Source organism: Saccopteryx bilineata, chromosome 3 (genome assembly GCF_036850765.1).
Source record: "Saccopteryx bilineata isolate mSacBil1 chromosome 3, mSacBil1_pri_phased_curated, whole genome shotgun sequence".
In the NCBI taxonomy this organism is placed as follows: Eukaryota; Metazoa; Chordata; class Mammalia; order Chiroptera; family Emballonuridae; genus Saccopteryx; species Saccopteryx bilineata.
In genome coordinates this window covers 282,636,962-282,657,383 of record NC_089492.1, presented here as the reverse complement: position 1 = coordinate 282,657,383, position 20,422 = coordinate 282,636,962, and the positions used below count along the sequence as shown (strand labels likewise).

The following is a 20,422-nucleotide window of genomic DNA, read 5'->3' as shown; positions in this document are numbered from 1 at the left end:
TCCCAATACACAAAGGTGACCAGTTCAGTCCCCAGTCAAGGCACACACAGAAACAGATCGAGGTTTCTGTCTCTCACTCTCCCTTCCTCTTTCTCTGAAATCAATAAATAAAAGTTAAAAAACAAAAAACTAGCTGATGATAGCAGTGCTTTCTAAAATTAACAACGATTACTCTCTTTGGGTAATTATTTTTTTAAAAAACGTTATCAGGCGTCCCCAAACTACGGCCTGTGGGCCGCATGTGGCCCCCTGAGGCCATTTATCCGGCGCCCTGCCGCACTCCCGGAAGGGGCACCTCTTTCATTGGTGGTCAGTGAGAGGAGCACTGTATGTGGCGGCCCTCCAACGGTCTGAGGGACAGTGAACTGGCCCCCTGTGTAAAAAGTTTGGGGACCTCTGGTTAAGATGAAAATAGAAACCACAGGTGTTTTTACGCATAGTAAAGGACATATACCAGTTTTAAAGGATAAAAAAGAAATGACTCGTTACCCACATTATATTGGCTTGTGCTGATTTTTGTAATGTTTAAAAAATGAAATAATTCTACAACATCCAGTTCTATTTGTTTGGACCGCTGACTTTCCAGTATCATTAAAATAAAAACTACGGGCGTAGCAGACCTAAGTATTTCTGTTAAAAATCGTTTCTTTGGTGGCTACTCTACACCAAGGTATCTTTATCTGTTCTATCAGTTGAAAAAAAATCAGAACAGGAGCTGTGTCTGTTTTATAAAAACTGATTAAAAGATAAAGAAGTTAAGCCAGAATAGATAATTAGGTTTGGTTTGTACTTCTTCGAAAAATAAATCTCAGCTGAGAAAGAAATTTGGAAGTGACTGTTGCGTGTGTCCACTTACCCGTTACTCCATAAGATGACGTTTGTGTCACGAAGTTCTGTCTATGGGCCTACATACTTTTATTCACCTGTCTCATGTGTTTGCCCTTGAATTCTCTGTGTGTGCAATTAATCTCTTTCCAAGTTCTATTAAAAATATGTTGGAAGTTGACACATTATGTATTGCGAAAGAATTAAAGCAACCAACAAATCTTTTGCTGTCCAAACGACAGAAATGTTCCCTGGTTTTGACTCTCCCCGTTCCTGATGTTAAGATGGCAAAGGAATGGAGACTATAACCCCGCATGCTGTGTGGTTTGCATTGTTAACCCAAGTTTGCTTGTCTGTTTCCTAATTCAAACAGAGCGTCAGAAGCCATGATGCATGTAGTGTGTGTGTGCTGCAGCTGGAGTGGGCCCCAGACCAGGTATTTATAGACATGCGTTCAGCCTTCCGTCCCGTCGTCTGTGGTCTGTATCTGCAGCCGTTTGGGAATGTGGCGTTCGTCCTTCACCATTTCACCTTGTTTAATCTGGTTACAACCAGCCTGTATGTATGTTTGTATGTTGGCATACATACACATCTAAGCATATTTTCCTATTCCAAATTTTATCAATTATTAGACCATTCGGCGGGGGGAGGTCCCAGTAAAAACTGTTCACCTGACTTGTGAGTATCAAATCAACAATGTCAGTATCACAGCCCTTTTTTTGTTGGAGACAGCTAGTCTATTAGGGGTTTCATAAGTCCCTTCTGAAAAACTTAGTTCTTTTTTCACATCAGTGCACACAGCTAACTACCTAACGTTATAGCGAGACAGTAGTTTTTATTCTGGTGAAGAAGAAATGGAGACAGGCCAGGTAACTTGCCCGTGGTCACAGAGTCCATAATAAAGGTGGGGCTGGCATTTTGTTCTCCCAGCAACAAGGGCCAAGACTCTGCTGTGCCTCTCTCCCAGGCCTGTCCGGTTTCCCTGCTCCGCCTCCATTTCCCTGCAGTGTCAGTGTGGCACTTGTCAGCCTGAGCACACTGGCTGATGTCTCAGAGGAGGAAAAACGGTCATTTAAACTGTCAGCCTAGAACTTGACAGGGTTTGCAGGCTGGTTGTAATTAGATGCATAGGACTTAATTTCTTCTTCTTTTATTTTTTCTTTTTCTTGTAAGGATGGGTTATAAGAACAGGCATAGTTTAATCCTTAAGATCCATTGTCCTCATCGTCTTCTCCTATCCTATGGTACTGACCCAGTCCTCCCTACATTTAGGACTTAGGCCAGTGAAACTGACCATCTCAGCTACAGGAGGACTATATGCTGCTTTCATAGTGAGTACAAAATACATCGAGGCCATGTTCACTCTGACCCCACCCAGTTGTCATAACTGTATGTCATACCAATAGCCAGAAGGCCATTATCACATACCCCCGCCCCCGTGCTGCTAACATGGGTATGTCACTACAGTGCATCTTTTCTGTTCACATTAACTCAAAATGAGTCGTTTTCAGAGTCAGCCTTAGAGATTGATAAATACAACTAATAACTGTTTTTACTCTAATGGATATAGTTTGCACTGAGATAAATGCTGTTTTCCTGTTTACCCCTAAAGTCAATAACTTCATGCTGTTAACCGCTGTTGGATTAGAGTGATCCAGAGCCATTTGAATTGTGACTGCATTGCTGCATGACTTAAGTCAAGTTAAAGTTCTTATAAAAATTGCACAGAGGTCAGTTTTTGACTAGATCAGTGGCAAAAGGAGAGTTGGAACTTACGGTTTAATGACATCATGCTGTTTACACTGAAGTCATGTTTAACCCTGCCACCTGGTGTGACCACTCAGGAAGTGGCAGTGGCTCTCAGTTACCGCTGCCTATTGAAAATCTATCTCCCTCCACTGCCTGAACTACCTAGCTGCACCCCTCCAATCCCCCCTTTCCCCTGCCCTTAAAGTACCTAAATGTTCTTACTTAGTTGTACTGTTAGTGTGGTAAAGTAACTAATAATCTTATTTAAAGTTTATTTGGTAAGATGATGACTATGAAATTTAATGTGTTTGATGTTTAGCTTTACTGTTGTTCTCTAAGTCCATGCTCAAGTGGTTTTATCATTACTTTTGGGAAGTTTGGGTAGAAATAAATAGAGTGTTTCCTTCTGTATTCTGGAGATCACCAAGCATTACATTCTTCTCTGGGTATTTCCCACTCTGCCCCAGCTCTGCCTGGTTTCAGACTTCTCATTTATACTCAGTGTTCACATTTAAAACACTAACAGTACATGGCATTAGAATTCTAGTGCAGAGAGCTTCAGCATTTGTAATGCGCTTAAGAATCACCTGGAAAAAAGAAGAAGAAAAGAATCACCTGAGGGGCTTATTGAAAATGCAGGTTCCTAGGTGTACTCCCAGGTATGGTGTCCCAGAATCTGCATGCTTAGCAAACATCCCAGGTGGTTTTAGGACAAGAGCTGGAGAGAACACACTGGGGAAACTATTCTAGCCCTCTGAGCTCACTGCGAATAAAGATACTTAAAAGCCCTTCTGTGTTGAGAGCTAACCCAGCCATTACTAAGTGGATGTTTATTAATGATGTTTAAAATACTGAATTACAATACGCATGTTTTATTAAGAACATGCCTACCTTTTATTTGATGCCATGATGTTAAATTGTCTACACAGTGGAAATGACTCTTGTGTAAGTCTATGAATATAAGCAAAGCTAAATTTAAGGACCTGATGTTGTTCCATCCTGTTTAGATTTGTGTCCTCTGATAATTTAATGGCTTTTGTAACTACCAATCTTTTTTTCCTTTGTGTTCCATACAGAGAAAAGTGGTGAAGAAACTACCTCACTGGGAATGCCATCGTTACCAACTTCAGATGGATTTGACCATCTGGCCCGTCCTTCAGGACAGAGTCCTGAGATTGGTAATCCTGTGGGCCTGGCTCACTCTGTCTCGGCTTCAGTCTGCCCTATCAAGCCCAGTGACCCAGACAGCATCGAACCTCAAGCTGTGAAGGCTTTGAATACTTCCTCTGGATTCCAGATAACCTCTGAAAAGAAAGAACATCTTTCCCGACTGGGTGTTTCTGGCTGTGCCTCTCCAGTGGACAGTGCTCCAGCAGACCAGACGGCGCTGCCTTTGCAGAACTCACCCGAGGAAGCCCCAGCTATGGATAACCCAGAGACATCTCCTGCTGAAGGATGCACCCAGGGCCTCAGATCCTGTCTCCACACAAGACAGGGAGGTTCTGTCACAGCCTCTGGGATGCAAGAACCACAGAGGTTTCTAGGTGGAAAGGGTCGGCATCCAGGATGTCAGAGTCTGAGTCAAGTGAATGGCCTTCAGCAGCACAAGGAACCAGGGAATGAACAGCATGAAGTTGTACAACAGAATGTGCCACATGACCAAGAACATCTTTGTAACACCGGGGACCTTGAACTTCTTGGAGACAGGCAGCAGAATCAGCTACAAAGTGTTCATGTGGAAGCTACAATGAAAGGAGAGGGGCCACAGCAGAATATGGACCTTTCAGGTACACAGAGAAGCAGTCTGCCTTCAGGATGCTTTGACTCCTCTAACTCAGAAACGCTAATGGAAATAGATACAGTTGAACAGTCCCTCATTGCTGTGCTTAATTCAGCAGACGGTCCGAATGCCAGTGCCGAGAGCGCTGGTGCATCTGACCTCACCCCAGATAATCCCCCCATGGAAGTGGAACCATCGAAATGTGGCCCTTCATCTGAAATGTCGAGGAATTACATTTCCACTCAGAATCTACAGCTCCCAGAAAGTAACGTGGAAATGTCTGGAACAAACAGAGACTGTGGGAATTACTCCCCGTCTTTAAGTGTCTGTGGCAGTTGTCAGCCCCCTGTGGAGTCAGCAGAGGAGTCTTGCTCCTCTTTAACAGCAGCCTTGAAGGAACTTCATGGACTGTTGGTCATTAGTAGCAAACCAGCTTCAGAAAACACATCTGAAGAAGTTAGCTGTCAATCAGAAATCATAACTGAGGTCCTTTCTGAAAGGTGGATCCAAAGTGAGCATCTTACAGCTACCCAGAATGAGCAGTGTTCCCAAGTCTCCTTCCATGAGGCCAGCTCTGTATCATTGAAGACAGAAATACTAACAGCAACTTCAGCTGGCACTGGAATAGAAGCTGTAGAAAAGATTAACTTTAAGGGTCCAGGTGATGGCCTATTAACTGACAAGGAAGGTGTCCCCAAGTCTAAGGAATCAGTAAATGAGAGCAATTCTGTCATACTAGCCTCAGCTAAAATGTCTGATCAATCACACTGCACTTTGGGTGTGGAAGTTTCACCCAAACTTGTAGCAGGTGAGGAGGATGCACTCACTCAGACATCAGAGCAAACTAAGTCCGTGTCAGATTTCATATTGGTTAAAGATTTGGGTCAGGGCACACAGCATCCAGTGACAGACAGGCCTGAGAGCAGAGAAGACTCCTGTCCTGAAGCTGCAGGACCACTTCTTGAATTTGAGCCACCTGCCAGCTATCCATCCAGTCCCTCCACTCTTCCACCATTGATGTTTCCTGCTGCAGACATTGACCGGATTCTCCGAGCCGGCTTTACTTTGCAGGAAGCCCTTGCGGCTTTGCAACAAGCTGGTGGAAATGCAGACCTTGCGCTGCTTCTTCTGCTAGCAAAGAACATTGTAGTTCCTACGTAACCCTGGAAAAGTGGGCTAGACCATACTTCATTCCCTTAAGGAAAAAGCTCTGTCTACACACATACACACGCACTCACCACATAGACAGTATATGTAGAAACCTGCAAGCAGAATGTTGAGCCAGATTTTTTTTAACGATTTTTTTCAGCCAAAGTAATTTATGATCTCTTGTCTGATGAATTTGTCTATTCTATTTGTTAAAAATTTGGGCCTTTTTTAATGTAATAGCAGTATATGCATACAAAAGCTTTTTATTCTCATTAAGATGATGTCTTCTGGAATAAAATTGATGGTTTTGTGTATAGCGTACCATACTAGAATGAGAGTGAATGCTTTGAGACGCAGAAGCTGGGAGAAATCCCTCTGCCCATGCAGCTGAGAGCAGGTCAGGTTCACACTCCGGCTGTGTCTCTGCTATAGGCAAGCTATGGCTTGTTGGTTCGGTGGTCAACTTACAAACGTTTGACCACACGGTTTGGGTGTTCAGAATTCCACCCAGTGCTCTGATATTCTGATTCATCAGTTAGCACAGGAAATTGAAGAATAATTGAATAATATCTCCTAGCTTGATAGCATCATTTCTGTGGTTAGGATTTGACATTTTCAAGGGATGAATCAGGAGGGTTTAAAACTTGAGCTGCTTTGTACATCACAGGCTGCTGCATGGGTTGCCACATATCTTGGATGGGATTTTGTGTGGGAAGTCACATTAGAGTGCAACATGGTGCTACCCAGATTTAAAAAAAAAATGCAATTCCATTTGCAAGTGTCTTGGTGACGTTTCAAGCACTATAAATGAAAAATAATGACCTAAACACTGGAATTTACTGGAGGTTAGATTTGCTAGCATCTCACAGACCAACCTCCACCCTTAATGACTAATGATCTTCCAGTTCAGCTAATGAGTGGATCACCATCAGTTTATTTTCTGAACTCATCTTCTACTAGGAAGTTCTAAAGCTCAGTTTGAGCTGTAATCTGAGTGAAAAATTAAAGTGCGAACCATGTCACTGGTTCATCTTGGTGCTTTGAACGGACAGTCCATTTGGTGAGTGTGCGTTGCAGCAATAGAAATAGTAATTGCAGTTTCTGACTCAAGTGGCCTTGGCAGTGGGTTCCATCACATTCTTTCCTCAGACGTTTCTTTGATTAAGCAAGATTCATCCCGTTTGTGTTTACTATGTCAAGTTAGAGTGGGGCATAGTATGTAGATATATTTATTGTGGCCTTTCTTTTCTATGAGGACTAGCCCTTGGAAATCATATTCCCATGGGCCCCACTGTGCAATAATTCTGGATAGATTTTAGTGTTTTTTTTTTCCTGGAAAAAAAAACAAGTGCTCTGTTATGTACTTAGCAGGAATCTGAAATCTTGGTTTTACTGAAAGGGATTTTGAGCATGATAATTCCCAGTTCTGGGGTATAGGTTGCAATGTGTTTGAAACAGAACCTTTGAAATGGTGATTTGTGAACTTGGTGTTAAATGATCTTGTTTGAAGTCTGACTCTCTTTGAAAGCTCATTCCATCCAAATGCAGGTCATTTAGCACGATGAAAATGGAGGCTCATATCTCAGGAGTTCTTGAAACTTTATTTTGGGGCTACTTACAGGCGTTTCTCTTCTACCGTGTTCCATCTCCTTTTGGCTGTGGTGTGTGTGCGTGAGTATGCATGTGCGTGTAGACTAGTAGCGTGATGAAAAGTTGCCTCAGTTCCTCATGATCCTCTGAGGTTAGGGAACAGCTGACAAGTTGTAGTTGACTTGTCAAAAGGGTGCTCAGAATACCAGGTTAGCTGGGCTGTCTTTTAAATGTTCTTTTAGGCCCTGGCCGGTTGGCTCAGTGGTAGAGCGTTGGCCTGGCATGCAGGAGTCCCGGGTTCAATTCCCAGCCAGGGCACACAGGAGAAGCACCCATCTGCTTCTCCACCCCTCCCCCTCTCCTTCCTCTCTCTCTCTCTCTTCCCCTCCTGCAGCCAGGGCTCCATTGGAGCAAGGTTGGCCTGGGTGCTGAGGATGGCTCCATGGCCTCTGCCTCAGGCGCTAGAATGGCTCTGGTTGCAACAGAGCAACGCCCCAGATGGGCAGAGCATTGCCCCCTGGTGGTCATGCCGGGTGGATCCCGGTCGGGTGCATGCAGGAGTCTGTCTGACTGCCTCCCCATTTCCAACTTCAGAAAAATTAAATGTTCTTTCAGACAATCACATGCTGCAGACCCTTTCGCCGGCCCTACACCAAAGATGTCAGATGCACCAGGAAACTACTTACAGGACTTCTGTCAGCCGACGCGGAGAGGTGTGATTGTAATGAAGTAGCTGGTGCTGTGATTGAAGCAAAATCTCGTGGCATTGCAGTGGGTCCATGTATTTACTTTATGGGCGGTGACTGGGAATTTATTCTAAGCTATGAATCTTTAGGGCCACAGAATGGGTGATTTTGGGGTGGAGAAACTTACCAGTGACAAAAGACTCCTCCCAAAAGGCCTTGTGTATGAAGACTGGCCTTGCAGTTTTCTGAGAGCGGATAGCATACACCATTCAGGCTTAGCTGCTGACTTTTCACAATGTGGAGCCGGGGGAGTCAGTCCCAAGGTTGAGATGGAGTATCAGTCCCGAAAAGGTTGTATTGCAATAGCTTTTTATGTGTATGTGTATTTATTTTTAGGAGAAAATGGACAAGGCCTGCAGGTGTATGTGTGTTTTCGTTAAGAATACTTTGAATGAGCTCAACCCACTTGCCAAATACCCTTGTCTTTTTCCATCATTTATTTTCCAATGTATAATTGCTTTTTCTTTTTAAGGTCTTATTTCCTGTCCACCGTTTGTATAAAAGTAAAGTTGTTGATGTTGGGTTTTAAGTCATTTGTAAATTCGGAAGTTCTAGAACACATAAGGAATTAAGGAACACAAAACTAGTGAGTCGTCACTGTCAGTTTTTACTCCAAGTGCAGAAATTAGAGATGAACTTTAAAATCATTGTGAAACTCCTCTGGTTGTCAACAGAACTGGTGTTGGCCAGCCCAGGAATGGGCCACTTTACTGGACAGTTCCTTTGCCATGACCAGTATTGGACAGCTCTCTAATTAGTGCTTACCTCCAGGGGTGGCCTAAGTTCATTGACCAAAGAGAGAAGATTTTTTTATATTTAATGTCTGCATTTTCCATTAAGTTGAATCCTGTGTGTAAGAATGTGCTTGCTATCCAGACACCTATATCTAGGTTATAGATTTTGCCCATTGAAGGTGATAAGAATTTCCACTTGTACCTGTTTAGGCCTCCAGACATCAGCCTTCATCCCACAGATGGGGCTCTAGCCATAAATATACAGAGATGACCAGTTGCTTGGCAAAGGGAACTAAATAGATGGTGAGTGTGTATTAAAACTCTTTCCTTGTAGCCTATACCACGTTTTTCCCCAAAACACTTCTCCAGCAAGAAGATTGCATAAAAATAGAAAGATACACTAGGCTTTATGTCACTGACTTTATGATAACCATTCAAATGGAACCTACCTGTTCTTCCCTTAGCACTTCTATCTCAAGTAAAAGCCATAAAAATTTAGTTGGTTTAGCCACCAGCTTTTTGTATATATACATGTGTGATTGATGAATAGTCTACAGTTAACTTTACATAGATTAAAAAGCAAGCGATTTTCATATCCACAGATAGATTCTTGACTTGTAGCTCTTATCCCACCATGTGTATAAAAAACAGCCTTGCAGACACCTGCCTGAGGGTAAACAGGATAATTGAACTGTTAAAATACTCCAAAATTTTTATCGCTGGTAACGTAAGAGAAGCAACATCTAGAAGATGAATGTTACCTTTCATGTTAGGAGTTCCATTAAATAAAAATAGCTTTTTCTCTGAAAGACTTTAAAATGGCCATTCCTCTTAACATATCCAGAGCATGTCCTTGAGAACTGGAAATGTGCAAGCATGGCTCAAGTTCTATCCCTTAGTGGTCCCTCAGTAGGCGTCACTAGGGGTGAACCTTTGATGTGCTTGATTTTTTTTCTCTTGTGCCTTAGTTTCTCCAAATAGCAGAGACAAGTTTTGGTGGGAAATGAGAGTGGAAGTGGGGGGGGGGGCATTGAAAGTGTCCTTCCTGATGGTAGAGGACACACATGGAGTGGTTTTGAGGCTCACCTTTATTGTTCAATCAGAACTCACCTGTACTGAGTTGTTGGGTAGAACTGCTTAAAGAGAGAAAGTACTCAGAAATGAGTTAACAGTGTGGGTGGGGCTGGGCAGGGAGGAAATGTGAATAAATGGAAGATGATCCTAAACATTCAACAGCAACAGCTTTTCCTTCCACTGGACCCTGCGCCCATGCAGGGTGGGAACACGGGTTGTGCTGCAGCATCCTCCGCGCTGCCCCTGGGCACAGCTGCTCTGGAACGCTGGGCCTGCTGTGCTAAAGCAGCCGAGTGCCAGAAGTGGAAATAAGGTCTGCAGCAGAAAATGTGGCGAGCGGTGTGTGGGACTGGTCGATGCAAAATTTATGTAAGAGCATTCAAGGTTCTAGCAAATCTTTCTACAGGAAGCTCCATCAGAAGGATGGACATTCTTTAACCCATTATTTGAAATGTTATCACATGTATTCCTGAGGCATACAGGGAGACTTTCTGGACTTGGTACTAGTGACTTAAGAGGTTTACAATGAGTTATTGGTGATTGGTAACCTAGACCCTCTGGGGGCTCTAAGGTGAGAGGATGTAACTGACAGGTTTTAGGACACAATCTTGTGGAATGAAATCTGCAAAGGAAGTGGTTCAAGGGTGTATGAGTTAGAGAATTGTTTACCTTAAAAAAAAAAAAAGGCCTTGGAATGGGGGTGTAGAATGCAAAGTTAGAATAATTTTTACAGAGCTATATCTCTTTAAATGTGTACCATAAGGTTCTCATTAGCTGACTTCAAAGGGGCATGCTGGGACATTTTTTCCTGGGAACTAACATGTCTGATGGGAAATGATGCTGTTTACCAGGAGCTTGTTTTACACACGACCTTGAATGAAGGCATCTGTGGCTTCAAGAAAGGCAGACCTCTATTTCCTACCAGAGACAGGCAGTCAGATTGGTTTATTTCTAAATGCATTTGGGCTGAGATTACCTGATGCTGACCAGACTTCTTTTTCCTTCCCTGAAGGCTCCCAGCTGAGTCTATGCCGCCCATCTGTGACCTTTCCCTCTGAGTGATTATATCTCCATTCTCTGTTCTCTTAATCATTCTTTTGAGACAGTTCTGGTAATATACTCAGAGCAATTGAACATACTAATTGCATTTGCTGTTTTCACTGTACTTACGATGAAAGTTGATTTGCTCAGTTTTTTTATTTGCTCATTTTAATTTAAAATCTCATCTTCACAGCAAATTGGGCTAATGACCTTTGTTCTCAAGGTTTGTTTACCAGTTTTGTAGTTGTATTTGGCAAATCATAGCGAATAGAAATGGCTCTTTCCCCCCTTTATCTGTTCTTGCATTTGCTCATGTATGCTTTCCCGACTTTTCTTTATGCTTTGAGACTACTGCATCTTACAAGAATTGGGCTGATTGGCAACATAGCCTTGCCAGTAGCTCAGGCTTTCCCATAATGCTTTGGTTTTGAGAGTCAGAAAACTCTTGAGAACTTAAGGGAACCAAACTCAGGAATCCCAAAGTTAGTTGCATTGTGCCATTGGTTTAGGGACTGGGCATAGGACCAGTCTGCAGCTGAGTGAGCTAGATGCATTTGGGTTTGAGTTTTTGTCACATAATGAAATGTAAGGCAGCCCTAAATAATCAAAACACTTTATTTTTTTTTTAATAGGAACTTTCTGAAGAAAAGTGATGTGTAAAACATTTGATATTTAAGACAATAAAGTTTTTACCATAAGATGCTTGTTTGCTCGATTTTTTTTTTTAAGATTTTTATTCATTTTAGAGAAGGTAGAGGGGGGAAGAGGAGCAGGAAGCATCAACTATATATGTGCCTTGACTGGGCAAGCCTGGGGTTTCCAACCAGCGATCTCTGCATTCTAGGCCAACACTTTATCCACTGCGTCACCACAGATCAGGCTCAAATTTTTTTTAATTGAAGTGGTTAAATTAACTTTTATTATTATTCAGTGAGAAGAGGGGAAGCAGAGACAGAGTCTTGCATGCACCCTGACTGGGATCCACCCAGCAAACCCACTAGGGGGTAATGCTCTGCTCATCTGGGGCATCGTGCCATTGCTCAGCAACCGAGCTCCTCCTAGCACCAGAGCCAGAGGTCATGGAGCCATCCTCAGTACCTAAGGCCAACTTGCTCTAATTGAGCTGTGGCTGCAGGAGGGGAAGAGAGAGAAGCGAGAGGGGGAAGGAGTGGATAAACAGGTGCTTCTGTGTGCCCTGACCAGGAATCGGACCCGGAACATCCACACAACAGGCTGACACTCTGCCACTGAGCCAGCCAGTGTGGGCTAGTTAATTAACTTTTATCCCTGTCTGTCTCCCTGCCCCTTTAAATCGCTTATACCCAGGCTCTGTGACTTATCATGTGCTTAAACCCCAGAAAAAATGGGCTTCTCCGAGTCCTTAAAGTAACTTTTCAGTAACCACTGCAGGAGGATAGCTGTATGCTGAGGTGTAAAATGTGCATTTTATGACTGCGTGGGCCGTTGATACACAGTGATAGAACATTGGCAATGGGGTATTGTGGTTTAGACTAACCTCCAGAGCCAGGCTGCTTGGGTTTGAACTCCAGCTCTGCCACTTACTAGCTATGTTCCAGGTATCTTGCCTAACCTTTCTGTGCCTCAGTTTCCTCATCTGTCAAGTACAGACTGTCAGGGGTTACAGGGATTTAATAATATGTGTAAAGTCCTCAGAAAATGACTGGCACATAGTAAGTGCTCATAGATAGTTGAACTCTGCATCACATAAGAAATTTGAGCATGCTAAAGGGTATTTCCAGAAGTTGGGCAATTCTAGCAGTCATGTGTGGGAGGGGAGGGCTCTGCTTCATGCAGTCAATCACAAAGGGTCCTAGCTGCCAGGGCTCTGCCCTCTTCAGCATGTGACTTCCAAGATTACTGGACGTGCAGCTGACATCCCAGGAGAAGAGAATGAGGGCTGCCTGTCCAAGAAATGCTAATACCAGGGCTGGAGGTGGTGTGCATCACTTGACCCACGTTTCACTGGCTGGAACTTGTCTGCAAGGTTGTACGGAAATGCCAGGGAGGTGGGGAGAGCTAGAGCTAACCTACTTGTGTGCCCAAGAAGGTGAGGAGCACAGTTCCGTGGTCAGCCAGCAGTCCTGCAGCGTCACCTTACCCAAACCACACGCCTGGGCCCCCAAGGAGAGGATCCTGTTCCCCAGCCAAGCTCTCAACTGACCTCAGTACAGAATCCCCTGAGATGTCCCATTCTCTCCTTGAGTTCTTGACTGTGGCTCTTTTATGGTCTGGCAAACAACTGCAGATGATGCCATCTGCTCCTACCCCATATACAAGTGTTGGCACAAGGACAGAATAACTGCGATAGAAATTGCATAAAAATGCTAGGTTATCACCTGCGGCTGCACAGCTATTAGTGTCTTCATGGGGTTAACCAAGTATGTATGTTGATCCTTATCTACGGACAGTGTCCTTTAAAAAATTAGAGCCAGGGTGGCTTGGTTCCTCCTAGAAAGATGAAAGCCTTCGTGGTTTTTCCTGTTCTATCTCGGGTATCTGAAGTGCGCTGGGCCAGAAATCCTCCACCACCCCCTCATCCCACGTGCTCCTTTCACGTTCATCCTCTGAGTAGTTAAGGACAACTGCATCTTTCCCTTAGTTCACTTTTTTTTTTTGTATTTTCTGAAGTTGGAAACGGGGAGGCAGTCAGACAGACTCCCGTATGCGCCCGACAGGGATCCACCGGGCACGCCCACCAGGGGGTGATGCTCTGTCCCTCTGGGGCGTTGCTCTGTTGCAACCAGAGCCATCCTAGCGCCTGAGGCAAAGGCCATGGAGCCATCCTTAGGGCCCGGGCCAACTTTGCTCCAATGGAGCCCTGGCTGTGGGAGGGGAAGAAACAGAGAGGAAGGAGAGGGGGAGGGGTGGAGAAGCAGATGGGCGCTTCTGTGTGCCCTGGCTTGGAATCGAACCTGGGACTCGTTGCATGCCAGGCCGATGCTCTACCACTGAGCCAACCGGCCAGGGCCTCCCTTCGTTCACTTTAAAGCCTCGAGTGCTTTTGCAACCTGCATCCAGCGCACCCTAAATCCTGTGGGCTCCACTTCAAGATCTGGTTGTTTCTAGAACCCCGGTCCCAGGCATCTCTCACCTGGGTTATTGAAACAGGTCTCCTGCTCCTGCGCCTGTCTACCTATGTTCTGTTCTTAGCACACCTGCCACGTGATTTTGTTAAATTAGTTCATACCTCTCCTTAAAATCAAACCCTTCAGCGGGTCCCCGCCTAACTCGGAGTACAGTCCAAAGTCCTTATGATGCCCCCGTGGCTGCTGTTTGCTCCGCCATCCTCTCCTGCCTCACTCCCTCACTCAGCTCTAAGCCACCCTGACCTCCACGCTTGAAGTCACCATGCTTTCCTACCTCGGGCCTTTGTAGTGGTTATTTCCTTAGCCTGGAGTGCTCTTTCCCTGGACGCCCTCATGGCTTTTTCTCTCTCTTCCTTTAGGTCTTTACTCAAATATGACCTAAATAAGGTCTTCTCTGGCTACACTTATTTTATTTATTTTAGAGAGGCAAGGGGAGGGGAGGAGCAAGAAGCATCAACTTCCATGTATGCCTTGACCAGGCAAGCCCAGGATTTCGAACTCGCGACCTCAGCATTCTAGGCTGATTCTTTATCCCCTGCACCACCACAGGTCAGGCTTGGCTACTCTATAAAATTGTAGCCACACACACCCCTTCCTATGTCTCTTCCCTTATTAATTTTCCTCCTTAGTATAACCACTACCTGGCATACTCTGCATTTCATCTCTGTTCCTAGTTCAGTATCTTTCTCCTCTATTAGAACTTAAGCTCCAAGAGGGCAGGGATTGATATCTGTCCCTTTCATTGCTACATCCCCAGTGCCTGGTGCATAGTAGATTTTGAATGAATAAATCCATGGACAACATTAGACTGCCACAGTTTCTCAATTCAAAGGCCCTAAGGAGCTGTGCCATAGTGGGGTGACAGCAGAACTGATCCTGAAACCTGGCCAGCTCGTTGAGATCAATTTGCAGGATTTGGGGATTCTAGACCAGGAGGACTGTTGAGGTTGAGTTTAATGTAGATTTAAAAGATATGACATTCTGAGGTTAGTAAATTTGCAGGCGTTTATGTGAAGTAGTACTTTTGATTTTACCCACATGTAATACTCTGTACACCTGCTAAGGGCTGTACAGACCATAATTCTTCATTATCTTCCTAGAATGGGAAGACCCACGTTAGGTATAAAGAGAAACAGCCTTATATCTGACCCTGCTTCTCTTTCTGTGCTTTTAATTCTACAGTTAAAATTTTTTTCTGCATCCCTATTGAATTAAAAATTAACCAGCAAATATTAATTCAAAAAACATTGAGGCCCTGGCCAGGTAATTCGGTTGGTTAGAGTGTATTTCTGACATGCCAGGGCTGCAGGTTTGATCCCCGGTCAGGGCATAAGAAGAACCAACCAATGAATATATAAATAAGTGGAACAACAAATAGATGTTTCTCTCTCTCTCTCTCCTTCCTTCCTCTCTCTCTGAAATCAATAAGTAAAAAAATATACTGCTCGCAAAAATTAGGGGCTATTTCAAAATGAATATGAAGCTATAAAATATCCCCTAATTTTTGTAAAATATCCTCTAATTTTGTGAGCAGCGTAAATAAAAACATTGTGTATCATGTGCCAGATTGCGTGAACTGAGCAAAGGGGAGTGTCCCATGGGTCTCACATTATCGCAGCCTCTTTGAAGAATGACAACAAAGTGCTGGGTGATAATAAATTCTACAATGAACATTGGTAGACTGGCACGCTTGAAGGGACTAGAGGCCACTTCATGTGGAGTAATCTATGCGAAAGGTCTTCTGAGAAACTAACCTTTGAGTTTTGACTGACAAGGCTCCTGCCAGGTGAGGATTTAGGAAGTTTTATGGTTAGGCTAAAATGAGGGGGAAAAAAGCCCCAAATTTCAATAATTTATTACATACAGTACAATACAGAAATGGTACCTGAGATGTGGTGGCGCAGTAGATAAGGCATCAACCTGAAACGCTGAGGTTACAGGTTCGAGACCCCAGACTTGTCCAGTCAAGGCACATATGAGAAGCAACTGTGAGTTTGTGTTTCCTGTTCCTCCCTCCCTCCTGCCTTTTGTCTCTCTCTAAAATCAATAAATAAAATCTTTTTTTTAAATTATAATATACAAAGGATGTATTTATAGAACTGTACACTTACACCTATATAATTTTATTAACCAATGTCACCCTAATGGGTTCAATAAAAAAAAGTTTTAAAGTTATTATCTTGCTTATATGACAGCCCAAGATAATTATTCCTGATTGATGGGCAGCTCTCCTCCATGTAATGATTCAGGGAACCAGGTTCTTGACATCTTGTCAGTCTGACGTCCTCTTTACTTCATCCTACCTGGTGGAAGAAGGGACAGCACGGAGAAGCCCAGTCTAGAAGTGGATCACTTTCTTTCTGTTCACATTGTGCTGGAGAGAACTTGAGAGCCGTCATGCCTGTTGCCAAGGAGGCTGGGAAATGTAGTCCGGCACTCCCTGGCTACAGGGCTATCACTGTGGAGAGAGCAGGTTTGGGTGAACAGCTAGAGTCCTCTACCACACGAGAAGAGCACCCCAGCAAAGGCCCTCAGATGTGTACACATGGCATGTTTGAGAAAAAGAAGGCTGGTAGGGACTGGTCCACACAAACGAAGAGATTAGGGCAGGAGTCAGGGAGAGAGGCTGGATCAGGTGAGCTATGAACTTGTAGGCCAGAGGAAAGAGTACGAATGTCACCTGACCTGTGGTGGCGTAGTGGATAAAGCGTCGACCTGGAAATGCTGAGGTCGCTGGTTCAAAACCCTGGGCTTGCCTGGTCAAGGCACATATGGGAGTTGATGCTTCCAGATCCTCCCCCCCTTCTCTCTCTCTCTCTCCTCTCTTTCTCTCTGTCTCTCCCTCTCCTCTCTAAAATGAATAAATAAATAAAAAAAATTAAAAAAAAAAAAAAAAAAAGAGTACGAATGTCATTCCAGATGCTGTGACAGGAAGCTGTTGGAGGCTTTTCAGCTAGGAGGTTGATTGACATTCCAGTTTTCACCAACCCATCTTGTGGACGGGACAGTAATGAGGAAGGAACGGGATGTTCCACATTTTAAAATAAAATCACTGAGATTAAAGCTGCCTTGTTTGTGTTTACTCGGTCCTAGAGTTGCAGATTACACTTGTAGGTGCCTAGAGTTAAGGAGAGGGAAGCTGGACCCCTGCTGTGATGCTCAACCTGCCCCTCTGTCTCCCCCCACAGGTGGGGATCAGCTTCACAACCTGATGGCCAAGGAAATATTGTCTCCACTAGAAACACAAATATATCTGCCTTGAGTTAAGAGGAAAGGGAGGAATTAGCCCCTTAAACTATCCTCCACTTTATTTTTACAGTCCTGCCCAGTGACCTTTGAAGGATGTGGCAGGATGAAGGTGCCAGAATTTTTGCTGTTTTCCCTCTCTGAGGCATGACACATCTTTGGGAAGACGAGTGAAGGAGACTGGTGGGCCAGGGCTATGGTCTCTCTACAATCTCGCCTTTCTTTCCAACTTCTTCCTTCATCTGATGGAGTTCAGCAGCAGGAGACTTAGGTGAGGAAGAAGAAGAAGAAGAAAAAGAAGGGAGAGGAGGGGAGGGAAGAGGGAGGAAAAAGAAGAGGAACCATAACAACAAAATCATTTTTCCTGTGTCACTGATTTGGAAACAAAAAGAGTGATTTGCTCGAGGCCCTCTTATGAGTCAGTCCGGGCTTTTGACTCCTGATGCCTCATAGTCTTGTGCATTTTACACGTGATCAGCAAAGTCTTGTGCAATAAATAAATGGGCTTCGATTTGGAGTTTCAATGACTCCCCAGAACAGGATTAATAGGCATCCTGGTTTTGGATAGTTTTGTTTTAAATTTTTATGTATTGATTGATTTGAGAGAGGGATAAAGGGAGAGAAAGAGAAAGAAACATTAACTTGTTGTTCCATTTATCTATGTATTCATTGTTGATTCTTGTATGTGCCCTGACTGGGGATCAAACCCGCAACCTTAGTGTATGGGGACAATGCTCTAATCTAACAAACTGAGTTACCTGAATGCTTTCTCCTTTCTTTTTCTTTCTTTCTTTCTTTCTTTCTTTCTTTCTTTTTTTCTTTCTTTCTTTCTTTCTTCTTCTTTTATTTTTTTTGCCTTGTTTTTGACAGGCAAGAATGGATTCCACCTTCGAGCTCTAGGCATGGGACAGTTATCTGCACATGAACACCCACACTTGGCCCTCTCCCCTTTTCCTGCAAAAAGTCTTGTGAGACTAGAATGTGCCTCTCTTCTCTCATCCACGTACCCACTTACACCCCCATGCGAACTTTGGAAATCTGAAAGGCTGTGAGACCAAATGTTCCTCCTGAAAGTTGTAAAAGGTTGACTGTGGTGTGAAGGTGCAAATAATATGGCAGAAATGCCACCACCTTCTGATATCACAGGGATCCAGCCAAGGGACAAAAATGCCTATTGAAGCTGTCATGTGCCCAAGCGCATGACAGGAAGGTGGTGACCAGCAGAAGACGCTGCCCGGAAGATGGCTTCGCTACTTAACACCAGTAGAAGAATCCCAAAGCCAGTTGGTTCCTCCTTGGGTTGAAAGGAGTCTCATGAGCCAGGGTTGCAACCAACAGGTTGGGGCCTGTGGGCACCCTAACAGGGTGGAGTAGGAAGGGAGTGCTCCAAACCTATGAGACTGGTCATTCAAGCTGGCTCTCCTCCTGCTTGCCACAAACACTTTAAGACACCCGACTGTTTTTCTCCTCATTCCCAGTAATGTGTCCTCTGCTCTCAGCCTTTTTTCTACCTGTCCAGTCCCTGCAGCCTCCCTCCCCACCTGTCATTCTGCCCCAGCCCAGCTCCATGGAGGCTAGCTCTTATTTTTCTAAACTCAGTGCTAATAAGAAAATGCTCTCAGTTTAGAGATTTTCCTTCTTTCCCTAAAGGGTTAGACCAAAGAGATCACCTCTTAGAATAATATGAAGAAATGTGACGGGCCTGACCAGGCAGTGGTGCAGTGGATATCAGGCGGTGGTGCAGTGGATAGAGCTTCGGACTGGGACACGGAGGATCCAGGTTCGAAACCCCAAGGTTGCCAGTTTGAGAGCGGACTCATCTGGTTTGAGCAAGGCTCACCAGCTTGAGCCTAAGGCCACTGGCTTGAGCAAGGGGTCATTTGGTCTGCTGTAGCCCTCCTGGTCAGGGCACATATGAGAAATCAATCAATGAACAACTAAGGTGTCGCAATGAAAAACTAATGACTGATGCTTCTCATCTCTCTCTGTCCCTGTCTGTCTGTCCCTATCTCTGTCTCTCTGTCTCTGTCACACACAAAAATGTGAAGGGATCCTTAGCTCAGGAAAGGATACAAATGGTTTCTGGGTTCTACCCTATGAAGTATGATTTTCAGCAAATGACCCCCACCCCTTAATTTCATCTGTACAACAAAGATGTGAAGATACATGAAACAGACATAAAGCACTTAATTCAGTCTGTGGCCCAAGTCAGCATTCAACACATCGTCCTCATCATCGTGCCTATTGACAACTCTTGCCCTAGCCAGGGGTCGGGAACCTTTTTGGCTGAGAGAGCCATGAATGCCACATATTTTAAAATGTAATTCCGTGAGAGCCATACAACGACCCATGTACGTTACGCATTATCCAATAAAAGTTTGGTGTTGTCCCGGAGGACAGCTGTAATTGGCTCCAGCCACCTGCAACTATGAACATGAATGGATTGTAATACATGGGATGTTTTATATTTTTAACGTTACTATTTTTGTTTGTTTGTTTGTTTTTGTATTTTTCTGAAGCTTGAAACGGGGAGAGATAGTCAGACAGACTCCCGCATGCGCCTGACTGGGATCCACCCGGAACGCCCACCAGGGGGCGACGCTCTGCCCACCAGGGGGCGACGCTCTGCCCACCAGGGGGCGATGCTCTGCCCCTCCGGGGCGTTGCTCTGTCGCGACCAGAGCCACTCTAGCGCCTGGGGCAGAGGCCAAGGAGCCACCATCTTTGCTCCAATGGAGCCTCGGCTGCGGGAGGGGAAGAGAGAGACAGAGAGGAAGGAGAGGGGGAGGGGTGGAGAAGCAGATGGGTGCTTCTCCTGTGTGCCCTGGCCGGGAATCGAACCCGGGACCTCTGCACGCCAGGCCGACACTCTACCACTGAGCCAACCGGCCAGGGCAACGTTACTATTTTTTTTATTAAAGATTTGTCTGCGAACCAGATGCAGCTATCAAAAGAGCCACATCTGGCTCGCGAGCCATAGGTTCCCGACCCGTGCCCTAGACCCTGAGGTGGTCGTAGGACGCAGCAATCCCAGTTTCTCAAGCCATTGTCCTTTCCTTTTCCTGACATGTACTCGTCCCCTATTCAGTCACATAGAAACAAAACAACTACCGTACCACCATCTTGGGTCTCTCCTGGGGAAACTGAGGGAGAGGGAGGGATTTTTGATTGTGGATGGGGTGGGGTATATCTAGGACAAGCTGTAGAATCAGTGTTTCAGGTAGGTGCTGGGGCGGCCAGGTCTAGGAGGCTGAGGGAGGAGCAAACTGAGCAGACAAAAAATAAAATTTGGGAGCTGAAGTTGAGAATTGAGAATTAGTGTGTCCCTTTTTATTTTTTAAGATTTTATTTATTGATTTTAGAGAGAGAAGACAGCCCTGG

At 44.6% G+C, this 20,422-nt stretch overlaps 1 protein-coding gene across 6 annotated transcripts in view; it reads left to right on the top strand.

Moving 5' to 3' along the window:
• The window catches only part of DDI2 (DNA damage inducible 1 homolog 2), a 44,456-nt gene extending 33,070 nt beyond the window's left edge, over positions 1 to 11,386 (top strand). For 4 of the 6 annotated variants that reach the window (XM_066270363.1, XM_066270364.1, XM_066270367.1 and 1 more), the window contains one exon: positions 3,651 to 11,386. In XM_066270363.1, the coding sequence (XP_066126460.1) occupies positions 3,651 to 5,515 (1,865 nt within the window). In that variant the 3' untranslated portion in view covers positions 5,516 to 11,386. Of the gene's footprint in view, positions 1 to 1,198; positions 1,262 to 3,650 lie in introns of those variants that run through there. The other 2 variants (XM_066270368.1, XM_066270369.1) reach the window with 2 other exon arrangements.
• The last annotated feature ends 9,036 nt before the right edge of the window (positions 11,387 to 20,422 follow it).